The 19,382-nt window shown below is 36.5% G+C and overlaps 2 protein-coding genes and 1 pseudogene across 2 annotated transcripts; all 3 read left to right on the top strand.

The window, feature by feature from the left end:
• Positions 1–2,502: 2,502 nt before the first annotated feature.
• LOC139816987 (uncharacterized) lies at positions 2,503–3,560 on the top strand (annotated as a pseudogene).
• Positions 3,561–15,957: 12,397 nt separating this feature from the next.
• On the top strand, positions 15,958–16,623 carry LOC139816986 (uncharacterized). The gene has a single exon (XM_071784808.1). It carries the CDS (start codon positions 15,958–15,960, stop codon positions 16,621–16,623), a length of 666 nt encoding a protein of 221 aa, XP_071640909.1.
• A 1,952-nt stretch (positions 16,624–18,575) lies between these two features.
• Positions 18,576–19,001, top strand: LOC139816985 (uncharacterized). Its single transcript, XM_071784807.1, has one exon. It carries the CDS (start codon positions 18,576–18,578, stop codon positions 18,999–19,001), a length of 426 nt encoding a protein of 141 aa, XP_071640908.1.
• Positions 19,002–19,382: the final 381 nt, after the last annotated feature.

Raw genomic sequence — 19,382 nt, 5'->3', positions numbered from 1 at the left:
CCGTCAGAACTCACAGACTCAGGGAAACGAACCAACGAATCGAACGAATAATGCTAATGATAATAATAATGCTAATTCTTTATCAGAATTATTTGATACTGAAGATGACAATGAAAATATATTACTCGAAGATAAAGATGAAAATATATTATCTGAAGCACACATCATTATTAGAAACCAGCGACAGTCACGCTGACGTAGATTATCCACTTCACCAATAAATATACTACCTAATCTTTTACGGATAATTAATTTAGCGGAAGACCATAAAGGTCGAAATTCCACATGAAGATAATCATGAAGATTCAGTACCAATGGCCGAAGACAACGAGAATAATCTAGGAGAAAATGACCAGGGTAACCAAATTACCGACGATGACGACTCTGGAGAAGAAAACGAAGAGGAAGAAGAATAGTGACAAAGACGTTGACGCAACTTACAATGAATTAGACACGGATGACAGGACACCAGAAACTGAAAGACAAATAGTAACACGTGGACAGAAACATAATATAATAAACAGTCGCGATCAAATTTCTATGCGAAAAGAAAATTATTTATATCTTTTAACCACAAACGGTAAACCTTGTGACGAAGGATCAAAAGAACTTTAGAAACAAAATTTGATATAAAAAATTAAAGAAAGTAAAGTAGAAAATATCGAAGTTATTAAAAGAGAAAATAGAATCTATTTAATTTTAATATGTAAAGGAAATATTAAAGAAAAAAATAACTAGAGAACTACAGAGGTTAGCAATTAAGTTACAGAAAATAATTTAAAAAAATCGACTAAAATAATAAATATGGCAAAGGCGGCAGTGTGGTCTAGTGGTAGAGCGCCAGACTCGTAATCTGAAGAACCAGGTTCGAGTCCACTAGAGCCATGTAAACATGGAATGTTTTTTCTGAAAGCTGCGCCCTCCGTGCAAGATAGGCTCTTGTGCGGAGCAAACTGGGCTCCGTCTTTTGAAAAGAGACGTTAAGCCGTTGGTCCAAAGGGTTAAGTTATTAAGTGAGAGGAGAAGGGTAGTATTGGATGAGAATTAAATAAAGGGTTGGGAACGTCCTTACAAAACGTATCAGACAAAATTTTTTTCTTGGAAGATTAATTATTAACAATGCCTGCAATGTCAGACTAAGAAATTGGGTAAAAACAAAACAGCCTATGTTAATCACCGACACACCTTTTTCTTCTTTCAAAAAAATATCAATGGATATAGTAGAGTCTCTACCTGAAACAACAAAAGAAAACTCCTATATTTTGACAATTCAAGACCACCTTACAAAATTTTCCCTTGCCATCTCTTTGAGATCCATAACCGCTATTCAAGTTGCTGATGCATTATTAAAATATTTTATTTGTACATTTGGAGCACCTAAGGTAATATTAACCGATCAAAGAACAAATTTTATGAGTAATTTAATGAAAAGATTTGCTAAGAAATTTAAAATTAAACAATATAGAACTACAGTTTGTTATCCACAAGCTAATGGAGCTTTAGAACGATCACATCTAGTATTATTAGTTGAATATTTGAAACAATATGTAAATCAATTTATAGAATGGGACGAATTATTAGAATTGCAACTTTTTCTATAACACAAGTACTCACAAATCAACTGATGAATATACTCCATACGAGTTGGTATTTGGTAAATTAGCCAGACAACCATCCCGTAAAATAACAAATGAAACAAAAAGAAAAACATACAATGTTATAAATATCAGTTAGGGCCAATTTCTTCACCGTTAGATAACTCTATCCTTCGGTTAACCTCACTCTTCATCTTTTTCTAAGGGGGCAGGTTAGAAAGAAATAAAGAGTGAGGTTAACCGAAGGATAGAGTCATCTGACGGTGAAGAAATTTATTAATGACGAATATTCACGAATTACAAGAGTTAGCTCGAGAATGTTTAATCGCATCAAAAATAAAGTCTAAATATTATTACGATAGAAAAATAAACCCTCAAGCATTTCAAGTAAACGACCAAGTTTTTCTTTTAAGCGAGCCAAAGAAAGGTAAATTAAACGATCAATATTCAGGACCACATATTATAACAGACATTTTACCTAACGGTAATGTCAAAGTTTTTGTCAAAGAAAAATTAAGAATTGTTCCTCCTAATAAAATTCGAAAAACGAAACAATAAGAGATTGGACATGTACCGCAAAACATTTTCAATCTCAAATTACTAATAAGACCTTTTTATATTGTATTTAAAACAGGATGAGAGCACTAATCGGCCTAGCGTCGTCGGAATTCTCTCCGGGTAGTAATTAATATCGAGACGAACCAAATTCATTTGAGAACGGGAACCGTTTGTCAATATGTAAGTGGCAATTGTATAGATATTGAAGGAAGATACACTTATTGGGAAACTATTCCTAATGATTATTGTAAATTTAGTCATTATGACGTATTGTACGAAGAAAAAGCGAAAAAAATTGTTAGTAAAACGAATGACAAATTACAAATACGTTATTCCTTGTCGACACAGGATGTCACATTCACACTTACGCGAACCGGCGCGGCGAGGAGGTTCTTTACGGATACACTTTAATAAAAACAGAACATCCAAAACTCGTAATTTTAGAAACTTAGATATTTTTGCTTACGTAAATTCAAAATTTGTTTATGTAGAAAGACACATTCGCACACCAATAAATCGCTTATACACGGACGTATTAAAACAAAGCTGCAATTTGGAACGACAATAAGTAATGAAAAACGTGCTTAGCCTTGTAATTCATGCTCCAGACGATTTCGCATACCAAATCATGAAGGGCCCAGGATATATGGCCATAATTTCTGGAGAAGTAGTACACATAACTAAATGCACTCCGGTGAAAGTAAAAATAACCCAAACTCAAGAATGTTATCAACAATTACCAGTGTCAAAGGAAAATGAAATATACTTCTTAACACCTCAAACGCATATCCTTTTTAGAACAGGAATGCAAATCTCGTGCAGTAGGATACTTCCTACTGCACGATGTATCAGCTAAACGACGGATGGTACAGCATAACACCAAACGTGGAATACAGCAGAGCACCTATAATAATGATGACCAAGCCTACCTGGCATTACAGCGATCCAGGATCCTTGGCTGCAAGCGGCATTTACACCAATCAGGACCTCGAAAAATTGAGGGACCACATAATGTTTCTCGCCGAAAAAGTAGGAATACTGAATACCGTAGCACGAGGCGTAATGGGAGAACCGACTTTAACACAAGGAATGTCACTCTCTTATCTCTTGGACGAAAATTTTTTACAAAAAATCACAGAGAACGCCTGGAAGAAAATCTGGGGAACGTTCTTACACACCATATACGGATGGTCAATACATTTAATGGGAGCACTGAGGGACTCGGTGACCAATCTACTACTGCATCTAGCGCGAGGGTCCAAGGATGACAAAAATCAGGAAAAAGAAGTAGGAGGACTCCCGCTCCCAGCCGAACAAGAAAAAACTGCAGCGGACATTGAACACGCACATGCACACACTCAACTTTTACAATCTCCTTCATATCATATTGTGATGCAGAAAACGTGAAAAAGCCTAGTATCCACAACGAAGCTCACAATATATATCCACAGCTATAAAAAAACTCTTTCTTTCTTTTTTTTTTGTTTTTTCTCTTTTCTAAAAGAACTGAAAGTAATAAAATCCAGATGTCGAAAATATGAGAACTGTATTAACTATAGTTTAAGAACAAATGTAAAACTCGAAAAACTCGAGCGATAGTCAGTACGATCTCGACTCACGGAGAACACACAAGAAGTCCTGCTCAATATTCCTATCGATTATTTATACAAAAATCAAGGTAAATACTAAGCAAAACAATTATATATATTATGTATACATTAAAATAACCTTAAAAATAACACAAATATACATAAAATAGCAAGATGATGAGATCACCAACGCCACCAGACCTACATCTCGACGATGAAAGGACGATCGACGGAGTCCGATCGGCGGATGAGTCGGAAAAATTCGAAATACTATTGCGGAGTACATGCATCCGGAGCCCGGAGGACGAAAACGGAGTATACTTCGTAAGCCGATCTTGGCCACGGAAAAAATTATACTTCTCATGTTATTGGGATATGTTACCGATGCTCGAAGACGACGAAGAAATACCGACAGTGGGTGATTTTAAAATGGTACTCACTGAGCTCGCCGAGGCATGGCCTTCCATAATAGACATCAAAGTCGCCTGCGTCGTATGCGATGAATTATGGAGATAAGACCGGCACGGCGGTGTCGGGAATGTATACAGACGTTCCTGGCGAACAAGAAGATCTTCGAAGCGGAGGAAAAACACCAGGAAAATTATGAGATCGAGGTGCGACCGCGTAAAAAAAAAGAAAAGATAATAAATAGACTCTATTTTTATTTAGTTATTTAGTTATTTTCATTAGTTATTACTACATACATTTACTATTAGTTATTTGTGTAACAAGTGAGGTAAGATGAAAATTCCCGGGTGCGGAGTTTACGCACGAGCTGAAGGCGAGTGCGGTAACCGCACTCGGGAAATTTCATCTTTACACACGACTTACACTCCCTATTTTATGTTGCAAATGCCTGGAAAGTGGTCTATCACGCGTAGCGTGCGTAATGAGACACTTTCCATGCACGTGTTGCATAAAATAACATACCATACACGCTTATATATACAAAAAAAAATTTTTTTACTTTATCATTTAGTTATATATTCTTTTGTATTTAATATCATAAATTCCATGGTAATTATTTACAAAAAGACCCCACTCGCCAATGACCTTGACCTTGACATATGTTGTCAAAGTCACCCTCCTGAGTGACCTTCAGAAGGTTTTAGCCGGTAGTCGTTTTTTATTAGAAAATTATTAACAAAAAAAGTTTGAAAAATATAGCATTTATTTTGAATATTGGAAGCAGACCAATATGTATGTGGAAATAGGGTAAGTATGAACGAAGGAAAGTCATGTAAAGCAGTGAATCATTAATAAATAGAATAGTAAATAGTTTTTTATTTAAGCAGAGAATAGTTGGTATAGAAAAGTATATATATATAATTTTATATATGTTAAGGTTAAGGTCATTGGTGAGTGGGGTCTTTTTGTAAATAATTACCCTCTTTTCCTTTTTAATATATTATTATTGTATCGTCATAATTATAAATACACAAATTTAAACTTAATTCTTTCACACCATTACTTACTCTACACGTCCACCTCACTACCATCTACCGTAATATGAGATAATAGAAATAAGTGATATTAATGCGAACGATACTAATGCAAAAGTAGCATAAGTACCATTATTCTATTTTACATTAACTCTTACGTGGAAACATAACGTAACATGTACGACTTAAGAGGGAAGGTGTTACGTACGGAAATTGGTAATTATGCAGTATAGGGGAGGCACCTCCGATGACCTTGACCTTGACATATGTTGTCAAGGTCACCCTCCTGAGTGACCTTCAGAAGGTTTTAGCCGTCGCTCGTTTTTTATTAAAAAGTTATTAACAAAAAAAAGTTTAGCGACCTCACCAATTTTAATGACCTTGATATATATTGTCAAGGTCATGACCCCAAGTGACCTTCAGAAGGTTTTAGCCGTCGCTCGCTATTCGTTAAAAAGTTATTAACAAAAAAAGTTTGGAAAATATAGCATATATAAGTGCATATATAGGTTAGTTGACGCGCTTTAAACACTTAAATACTTTTAATGCGCGTCAACTAACCTATGTAGGTTAGTGATCAACGATTTACTGCTTTAAATGTTGTGTTTTGGTAAAGCAGCGACTTTTTCGCAAAATAAAGTATTCTCTGCTTTAACAAAAAGACTTCAATTTATCAACAATTTACTGGTTTAAATGTTGTGTTTTGGTAAAGCAGCGACTTTTTCGCAAAATAAAGTATTCTCTGCTTTAACAAAAAGACTTCAATTTATCAACAATTTACTGCTTTAAATGTTGTGTTTTGGTAAAGCAGCGACTTTCTCGCGAAATAAAGTATTCTCTGCTTTAAAGAAAAACGTAATATTAGTCGTTTATGCCTCTCAGTATTTAAAATAACTGCTATATTTTCGAAACTTTTTTTGTTTATAACTTTTTAATAAAAAACGAGCGACGGCTAAAACCTTCTGAAGGTCACTCAGGAGGGTGACCTTGACAACATATGTCAAGGTCAAGGTCATCGGAGGTGCCTCCCCTATACTGCATAATTACCCGGAAATTTTATCCTGAATGTAAATTAATAATAATTTACAGGTTTACACAAAATAATTTTTTTTTATTTTTGTGTTTTGGTGCTATTAATACACGTTTACATAAAAAAATATATATACAATTTTTTTTTCAACAGCCCAATTAAATATCTTTAATTTTGTACGTATAAATAAATTCATATTTATATATTTAAATATCATATTAGACGAATATCGATCATCAAAAATTTAATTTATTATAGTCAAACATGGCCAGATATCGTCATACCTAAACAGTTTTCGATCAAACACAACCTCAATTCGACTTATATCTGGACAGATATGGTCAGATGTAGGCTGCGTTCGGGGAGCGCGCTATTAGCGCTATTGCATCGTTCTATCTTTATCGCTCATCAGGTGTAAAACAAGGATAGAATAAGCAAATAGCGCTAATAGCGCGCTCCCCGAACGCAGCCGTAATGTATTTTGGATCGCATTCAAGTATAGATGTGGTTATATATCTAAATAGATACAGTCAGATCTGAACTGTTTCGATAAAATTCAATCACAGATATGGTCCGATCTGAGCCGTCGAAGACCAGATTACACCCCATATATAATGATATATTATATATATTACCAGTTATATCTAAACATATATTACCAGATCTGCGCAGTCATGAGAAGTCATATCTGAGCATATCTGACCAGATAAAATTTGATCTGCTGAGATATAATTTGATCTAGTCAGATCTAATCCTTTTTTCCCGGGAAGGTAGACATATCCAATAAATTTATATTTAGAGTGATTAAAAGAATAAAAATCGAACAAGAATCTTTTCGTAAAAACAGCGTTAAACTTTGGAATAAATGTTCGGACTCTCACTCGCTACTGTAAAAATGTGACCTACGAGCAGCTACTTGATCCTGCGATTCAGGAATCGTCACCAAATTTTTATTTTAAAAATACACGTCAAGTTATATATATGAGTTTGTCTTAAAATATTTTCTATTTCAAACGCTGCCGAGAATAAAGTGAAGGCCCCAAATAAAAGAAAAGATTAAAAAATTGACGGGACAAAAAAAAACTCATCACATTAATTTTGCAACGGACTCGAAATCAGTTTAATGCCACCGTATATAAAGAAAAGTCAGCTCCACGTAGGAATTCTGTCAAAAAATCTACACAAAGTGCCTACTACTGCTTTGACTCCAACGACTAGGAAGTTTTTTGCAATATTGTATATTAATAATAAATAATATTATAAATAAGGATAAAAATTAATATAAATAATGTGTTTTTTATTATGTGGACAGATAACCTCTCGAATGTGGACAGATAGCCCCGCATATGGGGCTATCTGTCTACGCTTGACTTGCCTACTTAACAAATGTATCTCTTTAATGGTAAAAGATTAACGATTTTAATTGTTTTTTTTTATAGCAAGGTTGAAAGATTATACCATTAAAATTTTAGCCAAATATCTTTATTAGTTTTTTAGTAAACTTGAAAAAAGCAGAAAGTGTGGACACATAGCTCCCCTAAATAAATTTACGAGATTGTGAGAAGAAGAATTTACTTCTACGTACTATTAAAAATGCATTTTAACGTCATCATTTCATAACTGTTGCTCATAAGATGGTTTTGCACTTCTCACTTGCTTGATTCTGCAATTTGTAAAAAAAAAGCCGAAATATGAGCAATGTCAACTTACCCCTGTAGCCAATTTACCTCGGTCTCCTATAATTAAATTTCGAGATAACAAACAAATCGTACAAATCTACTCATGTGAGAGATCTCAACTTTATCGCAAAAATCTTAAAAAATGATAACTAAGCAGTAACACGAATTATTATCCCCTCGTTGAATTGAGTAGGTACTGCGTTGCCGTCCCCTCATTGATAAGATCTTAACAAAGACGTTTTATAGTAAAGAGCGACACGGGTAGTTGCCTCACGAAGAGGCCTCGTTTGTTGGAAACGTGCGCAAATAAAATTGGAGGGAAGAGTCGTCCTGCCGGTGGAAACGCGTGATTACGATAATTCCATCAAGGATTTTCGTCCTGTCGTTGAAACACTAGCCGTCGCCGATGGTCGTCAGCGGAAAGAGACTTTTAAGGATAGTTTGTTTATTCCAGTCACAATGTGAGTCACTGCCAACCCTCCGCTCCTGCGACGTTGTACCCGACGACGTAGTGACGCTAATGCATATTCAATGTTACGCCCATGCCCGGAATTTCTAGCGGAACTCTATCGAAGCGAGTCTTCTCGAAGAACGATGTCTCGCACTTATCGATTTATTCAAGAGCATTCATTAGTATGAAGTGTACGTAAGTTTGTTGCGCATGTATATTGATGAATAGCTCCTCGTCGCATTCGATCACAGATTTATGGATAAAAGAAATTAGGATTGACACTTTTGGCGTGACACAAAATTCCGTTGGTTTCAGAGATTCCTTCGTTTGCATATTTAATTAATATGGAGTGATTACTAAATAGGTTACCAAACTTTGCGGGTGTATTCGTTGAGCGACTCGTTGAAGCCGACTTTCCTTTGGAAAAATTTAATTAGATGCCACTTTTCACAACTTCTTAAGCTTCGATATTAAATATCTTAGTAATTTCGTTTTAAATTAAAACTCTGTTGAAATAAATTATATGTACCTACATTTAAACAGAGAAAATAAGCTTTAGTTTTATTTATTTCGTCTCACTCATAATTTGCGAAAAAAACATTTTTGTGATGATACTTTTAATATAAAATATGAAATATCTCGTAAAGTATTCACTTTTCAATGACTTTATCTGGATACTTTTATACAGAATAATAAAAGGAATCGATTGTTGCAAAAAAAAAAACATTTTTTATTATTAATTACATTGATAATTTCTGAAAGAAAATCGATTCCAAATTAATAAAAATATATACTCGCAAAGTTTACTGATCTATTTTAAAATCTCTCTATAATTACATGATAGTATAAAACCTCACGTTTACTAAACTATAATAATTACTAATACACTGGACATTTTGGCGCATTAGCCTTAGCCACAAAATTTGCTGCAACGAAAGAACTAAAAATGGTTGCAAGACATGTGACGTGGAACGTGTAAAATTGTTAATACTTATTATTTGTTTTATTTCATCACCATATATACGGAGTACTGCAGCCTTCAGTAAAGAAATTCTTTGCATTTTCTCGATCGTATTATAACTGCGTGCGAAAGCTAGAAAGGTCTTTTTTTAATGAGTATTCTCACACAAGTATGCGCATAAACATTCAATTACATTTACACATTTACATTTACATTTACATTTACATTTTATGATTTTAAGAAATTTACGTCATCACAGACACCAGTGCAAAACTCTTTGTTATATTTAATCTAAAAATTAAACATGCTAACATTAATTGTAAAATTTATAAAATTAATTGTTATTAATACATTAAAGTATATTCTTTATGTTATTAATACACTATAAAAAATATATATTAATCGACTAATAATGTTATTTGTTAGATTTAGATTTAAGACCTTAGATCAAATGTAACGAAAATTTTGCACTAATATCTGTAATACGCAAACTTCTTAAAATTATAAAATGTAAATGCGATAGTGAAAATGCGATTGTAAATAAGAATAGATAGATCCATGAAAACTTTAAATAATTCATTCAATAATTCATAATTTGGTTAAGAACGATTAATTTTTCACCGTTTAATACAAATGATCAAGGTAATAGATAAGAGGAATATATAAATCATATATTATAAAAAACTGATAACATATCTTTGATTGATTATGGGTTAAACAAACGGTTAACGTTTTCTCAAAAATCTACCATCTCAATTGAAATTGTGTCCATTTTATATTATTTATATTACGAATTATTTTCATAAATCAAATTTCAAACAAATATAAACACAATATCTAAAGCATATTTCAGTTATAACATATAATTTTGTAAATACATTATAATTAATTTTAGTATAAATATAAGGTATCAAAATTACGGTAATTATGTACATGGAGGAGGTCACCTTGGATGACCTTAATTTTTAAGTATGTTGTCAAGGTCACCCTCTTGAGTGACCTTCAGAAGGTTTTAACCCGCGCTCGTTGTTTATTGAAAAGTTATTAACAAATAAAATTTGAGAAATGTAGCAGTTATTTTGAGTATATTATAAGGTATAAATGACTAATATGTCGAAATAGCAGCAAATCGTTGTTTTCGGCCTCACCATCCACGAGTCCACGCGTTTTCGGGTTTATAACTTTCCACGCGTGGAAATGGTCATATATTAGTCATTTATGCCTTTTAATACTTAAAATAAGTGCTACATTTCTCAAAATTTTTTTTGTTTTAATTCGTAAGATCACTTTATGTTATGTAACAAAGTAACTCAAAGCGAGTAGTTACTCGCCAACTGCGTTTTTTTATTAATATATTTCAGCCTTCAAATCAAGACTGTTGCCATTATCAGTATTATATGCAATGTCGCCTTTAGATTTTAATATTGAAGTCAATAAAAAATGAAATTGTGCAATTAATTCATTGTTTTGGTTACGACTTTAACATTTATCAAAATCCCACAGTTTCTTTTTCGAAAATAATTATTGGACTTAATTTAATTCCTTATGCCCTAAATGTCGCATACAAATTAACAAATATATGCATGAGCAGCAAAAATTCACTATTAAAAAATAACTATTATCTATTAGAACATGTATTAAATCTATTAGAACATAAATATTGTATCTGTAAATATTCTCTATTAGAACACAATTCGTAAGAGTTTAGAACAACTTAAAATTATATTAATTTAAATTTCTTTTCAAACTATATACAAAAAGAAAAATAAAATTAAAAAAAATTAAACAAATATTAACTGATGCAATAGTTTAACAACATTAATATTCCAACATATACCATATACAATTTGTGTATGCATCTTCTTGGAACTTTCATGTATACACAAATATTTAAAAAAATTGGAGTATTATTGCAATAACATATTCTTGAGACGAAATTAAGTCAAAAAGTCCTGTACCACTTTTCCCTCTGACAAACAATTATTGAGATATCGTAAGCTAAATATTGAAAAATTTACCAAATTTTCCTTGGTATCTCAATAGGTATTAAGCAAATAGAAAATTGCTTAAGACAAAAGTTGTTCAAATTAATTAGTAAAAAATATGATACAATAAAAAATTGGGGTTTCTACTAAAGAAAATCAAATTGAGTCTTATTGGGTCTAAAGTAGGCGCCAGACCCAAAATTTAGTCAGCTTATTTGATGGCCTCTTCCAAACCATATAACTTTTGTCTGAAATATTTTTGTCTGCCCCCTGCACCCTGTATACAAGATGTCCCATTTTAAAGGAGCCAGTCCAATATCTCTAAGCCCGGCAGACAAAAATGTTTCAGACAAAAGTTGCATGGTTTGTAGGAGGCCACATGATAAAAATATGGATTTGACCTTGAGTGACCTTTTCAAGGCCAGGTCAATGTGATAAATGTTTTCTTAAATAGAACTCTTTATTTTTTATTGCATATTTTTGTAGCCCTTGTCAAGACGTTTTCAAAACACCATAGTAAAGATCTGTTTTGTTAAGAATTATCTTGAAATATATTTCAAATTTTGTCATGATATTTTTAATATAAAATATGAAATATCTCGTAAAATATTTACTTTTAATGATATCACTTGATACATTTATACATAGAATAATAAAAGTGATTGTTAAAAAAAAACAGAAAAAATAATTTTAAAAAATTTGATTGCATGTTGTAGACGCATTCAATTTTACAAAATTGCAAATGTAAAAATTAATATTATTACTTGATTCCTTTCATTATTTTGTGTATAAAAGTATCAAGGTAAAGTCATCGAATACTTTACGAGATATTTCATATTTTCCATATCTAAAAAAGAGATGTAAAGTCAATACTCAAAGTTTATTGTTGTCGCTTTTCCGCCGATTAATTCTCTCGCTGTGCTTACTTCATGAGCAACTGTCATCGTATATTTTGACAATTATGTGTATCAAGGAGTTAATAATGTAATAGTATAATAGGCCAGTCATATTATACTAATTTAGGGAGTTAACCTTCCAATTAATATTCCCAGGTTGCAACCACCATGAATCGCTTTGATTTGAAGTGCTATAAGTGGAGTTTATTTTGCTTTGCAAAATTAACGCGCAATAAAAAGTTATTAACAATATTATCAACAAAAAACGCGATTTTTTTATTTTTTCTCAAATATCTCGAAAACTAAGCAAGATAAGGTAACTAACTATACGTACCTTTTTTGTAGAGCGTAAAATTATCTACAATATTGATATGAACAACATTTATCGTCAAGTCAGTCGTTTAACTTGCACGTGCCGTCAAAGTCCGAGACTCGGATCCCGAAAACCCTTGATTTCATCGTTTTTTTGATGTTGTGCCGGTAATTTTTTTCTGTCATTTAAAATAAAATTAAAAATCCCCAAAAAATCACATCATCTGAGAACTACAAAGAGTACTTTTTATGATGTAACCGATTTTTTAGACCCTTTTTCTTTAGTTTGTAGCTATGTAAGCAAAAAATTTTGATTTTTTGGAATAGTCTTACAAGTAACACTACCCAAGTGTAAATCGCCGATTTGGATAATTTTTTAATATGTTTTAGTAGACGTAAAAATAAGACATACGTATTTTTTTTTATCGGCGGAAAACCATATTTAGGGTGTGAAACACCCCTTTGAATTTATGGGTATCGATTTAATTGTTTTGTATATAAGGATTCAGTATTTTCGGCCCGAACCAAATAAAATAGTTGCATTATCAAGAGATATGAAAAATGAAAAATTTTCGACTCGGTTCGACTCAAAGTTGACCATATCCAATCAGAAAATATAGCAGCTTCACATTTATACTCCAATAATAATGCCCAAAAAATTCAGCCGAAATAGTTCTTTTAAGATTTTTGGCTGCTGATTACGAATCTGAACTTTGACCCCCTATATTTCTTAAACGGGGCGTATGCTCCTCTTGAAATTTTGCAGGGATTATTGGGTCATCATAAGTAACCATTTGGCATAAAAAAAGTTTCAAAAATCGAGGTACCGAAAACGGACATTTTTTGCCGATGCTTTAAATGTTACGTAAGAAATTCGATAAAAGGGTGGTCACCCTTAAATCCTCAAACAGTCTCACTTTTGTTTTGGATGCGAATGTAACATATATTTTTTTCAAAATTTTTGAATGAAATTTGCAATTATCTGGGCATTTTTTAAATTTTTGTTTCAAATATACAGGGGGTGGTTTACCCCCTAAAAATGACCGAGTCAAAAATTTTTCATTTTTTATATCTGTTGATAATGCAACTATTTTATTTGGTTCGGGCCGAAAATACTGAATCCTTATATACAAAACAATTAAATCGATACCCATAAATTCAAAAGGGTGTTTCACACCCTAAATATGGTTTTCCGCCGATAAAAAAAATACGTATGTCTTATTTTTACGTCTACTAAAACATATTAAAAAATTATCCAAATCGGCGATTTACACTTGGGTAGTGTTACTTGTTAGTATTTTGCTGTTTTCAAGCCTTAGAATTTATTTGAGACAAATTTTATCGTATGCATCTTGTTGTGGACAAAATTTGCAACAAAAAAGGACCCTCGTATTTTTTTCGTACGACAAACGCTGATTTTTTTATTGACGCGCAAAGTTATCTAATATTGCGCACAGGTCGGATAACGTTTGTTTTACAAAATAATTACTTTTTATTAAAATTCACGTAATTTTTCGCATTATTATTGAACCATATTGCAAAAAACGGTGCGTGCGTGCGTGCGCGCGTGTGTTCTTAACAAGTTCTTAACAAGGTAAGATTTAAGATTATGCAATATAATTATAATTAAATTATCGTTTGGGAATATTATACATAACATTAACATAATTATTTTTTAAGAGAGAGAGAGAGAAAGAAAGAGAGAGAGAGAAAGAGAGAGAGAGAGAGAGAGAGAGAGAGAGAGAGAGAAGATTTATTTATTTATTTATTTATTTATTTATTGATAGAGCTTTATTAGCCTTCTTTTTTACATCAAATGTCATGCCTTACATTAATTCCTCTACATAAAATACAATATATTCTTTTAACATACGTTTAAATGGTTCGATTCTTTCATATTGCTTAATTTCTTACAAACAAACTTACAAAAATTACAAACTTTTTTGCTCGCTTTTCGCTCTACGAAATTGTATTACAATACTCCCGGTCTGTCTTATTTGCCGTCCACTCACATATCCTACTATTTCTATCCTACTACTTAAATGTTTTAGCATTATGCCTCTTACTATCTTAAAAATAAAAACTTGCACATTTGCTTCCTCATAGTTCTTAAGTGTGCAAGTAGAAACTTGCACATTACTTCCTCATAGTTCTTAAGTGTGCAAGTAGAAACTTGCACATATTGCTTTCTTAAGAGTTTTTAAGTATGCAAGTAGAAACTTGCATATTGCTTTAATTTTTAAGTGGGCAAGTATTTTTTTAGTTTTTTTTTAGTGAATTTACATAATTATGTACACAGGCCCCTAAAGGGTTAAGTGTGCAAATAGAAACCTTCGCTCACAAAGCTCCCGCGGGCTCGGCACTGATTGAGCGAATATAATTTTTCTAGCTCTAACGGGAATCGAACCCGAGACCTTTGGCTCAATAGACCAGTGCGCTGTCTACTAGGCCACGCTCGTCCTCAGTTTTCTTCGAAATAGAATAAACGCTATAGATGGTATATGCATAAACCTTCTAGAACATTCTCACGCATGTCTCAAAGACGTCATAAACACGTTCAAAAGACGTGAAAAGTAGGAATTTTAAAATTTCTTTATCATTAAAAAAACGTTTCTATAATAGTTTTTTAAACGTTATTTTATCGGAAAAGAAACGTTCCATCGAAAGTTTTTCGAATGGACATTTTTACTCATGAGAAACATTTCTAGAAATCGGTTATAAAACGTTTCGGAAAAACGCTTATAAAACATTTCTGAAACGTGTATGTGCTGCCTGGGTCTTTCTTTGGTTCTCTTTCCCAACGGCTCGTTCCTCCTGCTTTGTACAGTTCTTTCATTGTTTTGTGCTTTCTCATTCTATTTTATTCATTTCTCTTCTACACTCTTCTAGTATCGCGTCTTCTGACTCATTCTTTATTTTTCTTGTGTGTGATACTTTATTGCTCTCCCTCCTGCTTCTAGGCTTATTTTTTCTATCGTTGCTTCCTCTCTAACTATGTATCCTGGAGTACACCGGTTGCATCCTAAGATCCATCTTATGTACCTTTCCTGTAGACCTGTAAAGTTAGCAACCCATTTTTAAAATTCTAAAAGTTTTTTCGGGTTGTTCTAGACTTGTTATAAATTGTTCCAGAAAATCAAATTTTTAAAATAAAAATGTTCGCGGAAAATTAATAAAAACAATTTTCTGACCTGGAACTCCATTTTTCAGAAATCAAACTTTTCAAGGTTGTTCCAGGTTGTTCTAGTTGTTCTAGACATTGTTCCCGGAGGACCGAACCGGGTCATGTTTTAAGTATGGATCTCGGGAACACCGGATCGAGAATTGTTCTGCAGATCCCCACTGCGTGATCTGCGCAGACAGAGGCATACAACCCAACCATCGTCTGGGATCTTCTCCCACTTGTTTTAAAGATGCAATTCGAAGGCCGCGCGCCGATAACGCCGCTCGACAAGCGCAATGACCACCTTCATTCAGGTCAACCTAAATAGGAGCAGGATAGCACAGGACTTGCTTCTACATCAGGCCGAGGAGCTGAGGGCTGCCGTGTGCGTGGTTTCCGAGCCAGCCCGCGCGCCCAGCTCTCAACAATGGTTTAGCAGCTACAACGGCTTAGCTGCCGTGCACATTAACCCTCGCATTGCGGATTTCCCGGCGGTCCTGGTTGCGAAAGGACAGAATTCAGTTGTCGTAAAATTCGGTAGTACGTATATCGTGTCCTGTTATGTCTCGCCGAATATAAACCGCGCTGGCTACTCCAACTTCCTTGACGAGCTGTCTAATTTGTGCTTGTCTGCTGTGAATAATAGAATTCTCATCTGCGGAGATTTCAACGCCCACGCGCGTTTGTGGGGCTCCGCAGCTACGGACTTCAAGGGGGACCTCTTAGAGGAATGGTCCGCACACATGGACTTCAGACTCCTGAATGTGGGCAACAGACCTACTTTTGTTGGCCATCAGGGCCAATTTATTATAGACCTTACGTGGGCTTCTTCCGATTTGTCTGCCCGAGTGAGGGACTGGTCTATACGCGACGATATAGCGTCATTATCAGACCACCTATACATTACCTTTTCCGTGTCTGAGTCCATCGCTAGGCCCTATAAACCTTTGCAACCTACTTGATGGAATTTCAAAGAAATGGATGTTGAGATGTTTAAAGCTACCGTCGAATGGAAATGCGCTGTCGCTCCTAAAAATGAGGAGTTTTTCGCGAGTGTGTCACCCGATCGCTGGATACACGAATGCTTTTCCGACGCCTGTGCGGCTGCTGTACCTCGCCTTCGCGCGTCTGCGCGGGGACCTCCGGCATACTGGTGGAGTGCGGAGATCGCATCGCTCCGCGAAGCGGCAAATAGAGCCAGAAGAGCTTGGACCCGAGGTCGACCCCGGGATTCGCCTGAGATATCGGAATACAGGAGGACGACGTATCTCCTTTCGAACGAGGAGCTCAAACGTAAAATCCGTAGAGCTAAGAGCAAGGCTTGGCAGGAGTTGATTGCTACCTTGGACGATGATCCCTGGGTGCTCCCGTATAGAGTTGTCCTAAATAAGCTCCGTAGATCCACTCCGGGTCTTACTGCCTCTCTTGAGCCCGATGTACTGCGCGAATTAATGGACAGGCTCTTCCCACCGGGTAATCCGCTTGTCCCGGTGGACCTTGGCGACTGTGAGGGGGATCGAGAACTTGTCACCACTGAGGAGGTCGCGCGGGCTATCGCGGCTAAAATTAACACCTCCGCGGCCCTTGGCCCCAACGGTTTTAGAGCTACGGTTCTTAAGAAGTTTCCCAAGACGATGCATGCCAGACTGGCTCAATACTTCAACTTCTGCCTCAAGTACGGAACTTTCCCATCTAACTGGAAAGTCGCGGACCTCGTGCTCAAACCAAAAGGGGAAGCCGTTTCCGGCGATATTCCGAAGGCTCGCCCCATCTGTCTTCTTGACGAGGTAGGAAAGACCTTCGAGCGGATAATAGCGAACCGCTTGAATGATCATATGGAACAGAACCCTGATGCTGATTTATCAGAAAATCAATTTGGCTTCCGCCAGATGAGGTCTACCACCGATGCCCTTCACTTAGTGAAATCCATCATCACTGAGGCACGTGCGCAGGGTAAAGTTGCAATGGCATTTTCACTGGACATCGAAAATGCCTTTAATTCGGTCAAGCACCTCGCTATAAGAAGAGCTCTCCGGGTTAAGGGCTTCCGCCGATATCTTCGTCGCATCATCGACGATTATCTTACGGGCAGATGGGTGAGATATGTCACCCCGGATGAGACGCGTCGCAAGAGAAGGGTCAATAGAGGGGTCCCACAGGGCTCGGTGTTGGGCCCCCTCCTCTGGAATTTAGCCTTTGACGCTGTACTTGGAACAATTCTGTACGAGAACTGTCATTTAGTCTGCTATGCGGACGACACCTTGCTCGTGGTAGTTGGTGACAGCTATGACGAGGTGTGCGCCGATGTTCTGGATTACCTAGAACGTACTTTTGTTAACATCCGTCTGCTGGGATTGAGGGTCTCCTGGCTTAAGTCCGAGGCCATTTTCTTTGGCCGTCGCTCTCGGGACGCCTATATTAAGGTGGAAGGCGTCAGGATAAACCTCTCCAACAGCATGAAGTATCTCGGTGTCTAACTCGATACGCGGCTAAACTTTTGTAACCACTTTTCGTATGTGGCCTCTAAAGTCACGAAGGTTGGCCGTGCGCTCTGCGGCATCCTGCCTAATTTGAGAGGTCCCATCGAGGCAAAGAGAAGACTCTATTACTCCGTAATTACTTCGATTGTTCTTTACGCGGCCCCGATTTGGAGTGGGGAATTGTCAGCATCGGGTACTCAGCGACATCTCCTGTGCCGTGCGATCCGCCTCACTGCGCTACGCACAGTGATGGCCTATCGCACGGTCTCCTATGAGGCCGCCACATTGCTGGCTAGGGTTCCGCCCATTCATATTTACGCGGATTATCTTCGACGCGTATATCTGTGACTTAAAGCTCTAAAGGACGCTGGGACATATTACGCTGACGCCTCTTCTGAACTCCGCGATGAGGAATGGTCGGCTCTTAGACGACAATGGTCTGCATACATTCGGCAAGAATACCTGCCTGGAAAACGTTTGAAGCGTGGATCGACAGACGAACTGGCTTTTTGACTTTCCGGTTGACTCAGTTCCTGACTGGCCACGGCTGTTTTGGGTCTTTCTTACATCGGATCCAGAGGGAAGAGACTCCTGTTTGTCGTTACTGCGACTCGGAAATCAATACAACGGAGCACACCCTTGCGGTGTGTAATTACTGGAGCCTCGAACGCGGCGAACTAACGGCCATGGTAGGTCAGGATCTTTCCTTGGCTACGCTGGTTGCGGCGATGTGCGCTAGCCGTAAAGCATGGAACGCTTTTTCCTTGTTTGCGGAACACGTCCTTCGGAGGAAAGAAGAGGATGAAAGAAGACGTCAGCAGGAGCTGTTGGATGGGAATGCTGCGAGACGCGTTTCCTAATTGGATGACTTGCGTGGCTTGCGTTGCCTTACTCAGTTGCGCTATATTGTGATATATTTTGCGTTTGCGTTGAAGATTCGTCTCCTCCGCCCCTTCCCCTCCTCTTACTATTCTGCGAGGGAGCCGTGTGGGGGGAGACGTATTCTCCGGGGATAGGCTCGATGCTTGGCCCTTGGTCTTTACCTCCGCGGATTTGCCCCTGGTGTGGTGTGGGTGGGCGTCGGGCGCCGGCCGGCTTGCGGGCTTTCCTCCTCCTGGGGTCCGGCGCATCGCCTGGTGCGATGCTCCCGGATCCCTGGGGAGCTGGTGGCTCGGGGGCGGTCAGCGCTCGTCGCCCTTCCCCGCGCCTCGCTGGTTGCTGCCGCGGGGGTCATCATTCGT

Source organism: Temnothorax longispinosus, chromosome 7 (genome assembly GCF_030848805.1).
Source record: "Temnothorax longispinosus isolate EJ_2023e chromosome 7, Tlon_JGU_v1, whole genome shotgun sequence".
NCBI classification, from domain to species: Eukaryota; Metazoa; Arthropoda; class Insecta; order Hymenoptera; family Formicidae; genus Temnothorax; species Temnothorax longispinosus.
The sequence above is the reverse complement of the archived record's forward strand: the minus strand, read 5'-3'. Positions and strand labels throughout refer to the sequence as shown.

Bases quoted from the DNA above. Each gene is read 5' to 3' on its own strand.
- LOC139816986 (XM_071784808.1), top strand. From the start codon at position 15,958: ATGACCACCTTCATTCAGGTCAACCTAAATAGGAGCAGGATAGCACAG.
- LOC139816985 (XM_071784807.1), top strand. From the start codon at position 18,576: ATGGTCTGCATACATTCGGCAAGAATACCTGCCTGGAAAACGTTTGAA.